At 63.8% G+C, this 2,377-nt stretch overlaps 1 protein-coding gene across 2 annotated transcripts in view; it reads left to right on the forward strand.

The window, feature by feature from the left end:
• The first annotated feature begins 106 nt into the window (after positions 1-106).
• The window catches only part of PRRX1 (paired related homeobox 1), a 30,766-nt gene continuing 28,495 nt past the window's right edge, over positions 107-2,377 (forward strand). Inside the window, exon 1 of one of the 2 annotated variants that reach the window (XM_026043818.1) lies at positions 107-548. In XM_026043818.1, coding sequence (XP_025899603.1) covers positions 308-548 — 241 coding nt within the window. In that variant the 5' untranslated portion in view covers positions 107-307. The remainder of the gene's footprint in view (positions 549-2,377) is intronic. The other variant, XM_026043819.1, reaches the window with a different exon arrangement.

Below are 2,377 nucleotides of genomic sequence, written 5' to 3' on the forward strand. Positions count from 1 at the left end.
AGGAAGGAGGGGAGGAAGGGGAGGCGGAGGGACGGGGCGCACCCGCCCCGGCGGCCCCACAGCCACCGTGCGCCTCCCGGCCGGCGGCAGCTCCCCGTGCGCCGCCGTCCCGGCGCCCCGAGCCGGCCGCGCCGCCTCTGCCCCGCGGCATGTTTTAAAGCCGGCGCTGCCCGCGCTCCTTCGGGCTTTCCTCGCCGCCGCCGTCGGGTCCCGAGCCGCCCCCCCGCGAAGGGCCGGCGGCTGCGGGGGGGGGAAACGGGGGCGGGAGGGGGGGGCGGGTGAGGGCAGAAAAGCCCCGCTCGGCACCATGGCGTCCAGCTATGCCCACGCCATGGAGAGGCAGGCCCTGCTGCCCGCCCGCCTCGACGGCCCCGCCGGCCTGGACAATTTACAAGGCAAGAAGAACTTCTCCGTGAGTCACCTGCTGGACCTGGAGGAGGCGGGCGACATGGTGGCCGCGCAGGCGGACGAGGGCGGCGGCGAGCCCGGCCGGAGCTTGTTGGAGTCGCCCGGGCTGACCAGCGGCAGCGACACCCCGCAGCAGGACAGTAAGTGCGGGCACAACCGCGAGGGTCCCGCGCCCCCGGCCCCGCGGCTCGGAAAGGGGGAAACACCCGGTTGCCCGTGGGCAGCGCCCCGGGGGAGGTGGGRACGAGCTGCTTTCGTCGCGGGACGGCGGCTCCCGCACGGGGATGCTCCGCCGGGCGGGATCGGGCCCGCCGCGGAGCCGCCCGTCGGGGCCGTCCGGCTGCTGCCGGGTCCCCGCGCCCTCTCCGCCCGTCCCGGGGGCGGCGGGCGGCGCTCCGCGGGGCTGCTGCCCGGAGCGCGGCGGGCGGCCCCGGTGCCCCTGCCCTGCGCAGCCCCGGGGCCGGGCAGCGAGCCCGAAAGGGCCCTGCATTAGCACCAAAGGTATCGGCAAAAAGATAAGGCAGCCTGAGTCCCTTAGCGAAGGTAGCGCAGACTTGCGCGGGATTCTGCGAGCCCCGCTCGCCCTTCTCCAAGCGCAGCGGCCGGGCACGGAGRAGCCGCCGAGCAGGAGGTGTGCGGGCTTCTCCCTCCTCTCCGGTGCCTGTTCCTCTCAACCCTCCGTCGCCTTTCGGTAAAAAGATATTGCCCGACCCGCTAARGCCGGGGCGCGATTTTCGTTGCGAGCAGAGGCGGCTGCAGCCGCCCCCGCCGCTCTCCCGTCCCCGCGGCTGCCCCGGGGTGGGCGCGGGCCCCGCTTCAAAGCAGGGGCTTGCTCGGGAGGGGTCCCGGCGAGCCGCCCCCGGGGCGAAAACAAAAACCGGAAAAGCAGATGAAAACTGCAATTTTCGTTTGCTTTTTATTTTTGTTTTTTTTTCCTTACGCCTCTCGCCGGCTGCCGCGGCTGAGACAACTTTGCGGAGTCGCCGCAAATGTCCCCCGTGCGCAGAGGCGCCGGGGCATGGAAATGGGGAACCCGAGGGAGGGGAGATTTCCCCGGGTCGGGTCGGGGTCCCCACCGTGATCAGGGGCGGCCCCGACCCGCCAAGGCCCGGGGAAGGGGGCCCGGTGCCCCTTTCCCCACGGACTCTGAGCGGCCGGCGGCAGGTTTGGGATGTCCAGGGAAGAGCAGCCRAGTCCTGCTCTTTGGAAATAGCTTTTAAAAATTATAAACACTTTTCTCAGCACCTGAAAAAATGTGACTTTCTTCCTTAAAACTGGATATGTTGGAGGGGGGAGAATGGCTGTGATTGCTGCTCACCCGTGTTTTGGTTCCTTGCGCCACATCCGTGTGGCAGAAGAGCCCCCAAGATGCTACCCAACAGGACAACGCTGGGACATCYTTTTATTATTATTATTAGTTTTTATTCCTTCTTCCCTAGTTTTGTTTTTCATATGTATGTGTGTGTGCATACCCATATGTATGTATTATTTGGACCTACTTTACTCCTGATGCTGCCCGTTGCCAAAAGCGCTCCAGTGCTAGCCAAATGCGTCCTGGTCTGCCTGGAAATGAGGGGCTGCATTTATTTCCGCACTGCCCACCTTACTCATCGAGCGTGAAACGGACTAAAATCCTAAATTTCCCAACCGGTCCTGCTGAACTGGGAACTGCTGCGGCTTAAAATGAATCAGATGTCTGCCCGCTGCTGTAAAAGTTTTAATGCCGCTGCGGTGAATTAGAAAGTTTTTAAAGTATTCTTAAAGTAAGCAGGAATTCAATGCCAGGAATAAATTCTCCCTGGTTTATTGGCAGAGCTGTCATCTGGGCTTTGTGGCTCTTTCAGCGATGTGTTTAGCAGATGCCGCTTGTCTTCGTGCCTCAGTTTCCCTGCTTGTTGAATGTGTTTGGGAAGGCGTTTCGTGATCCTTGCAGGAATCGCTGCAAGGCTGGAGCTAAGCAGTACTATGG

The sequence above is a fragment of the Nothoprocta perdicaria genome, unplaced genomic scaffold (genome assembly GCF_003342845.1).
Source record: "Nothoprocta perdicaria isolate Ctin4 unplaced genomic scaffold, notPer1 scaffold_34, whole genome shotgun sequence".
In the NCBI taxonomy this organism is placed as follows: Eukaryota; Metazoa; Chordata; class Aves; order Tinamiformes; family Tinamidae; genus Nothoprocta; species Nothoprocta perdicaria.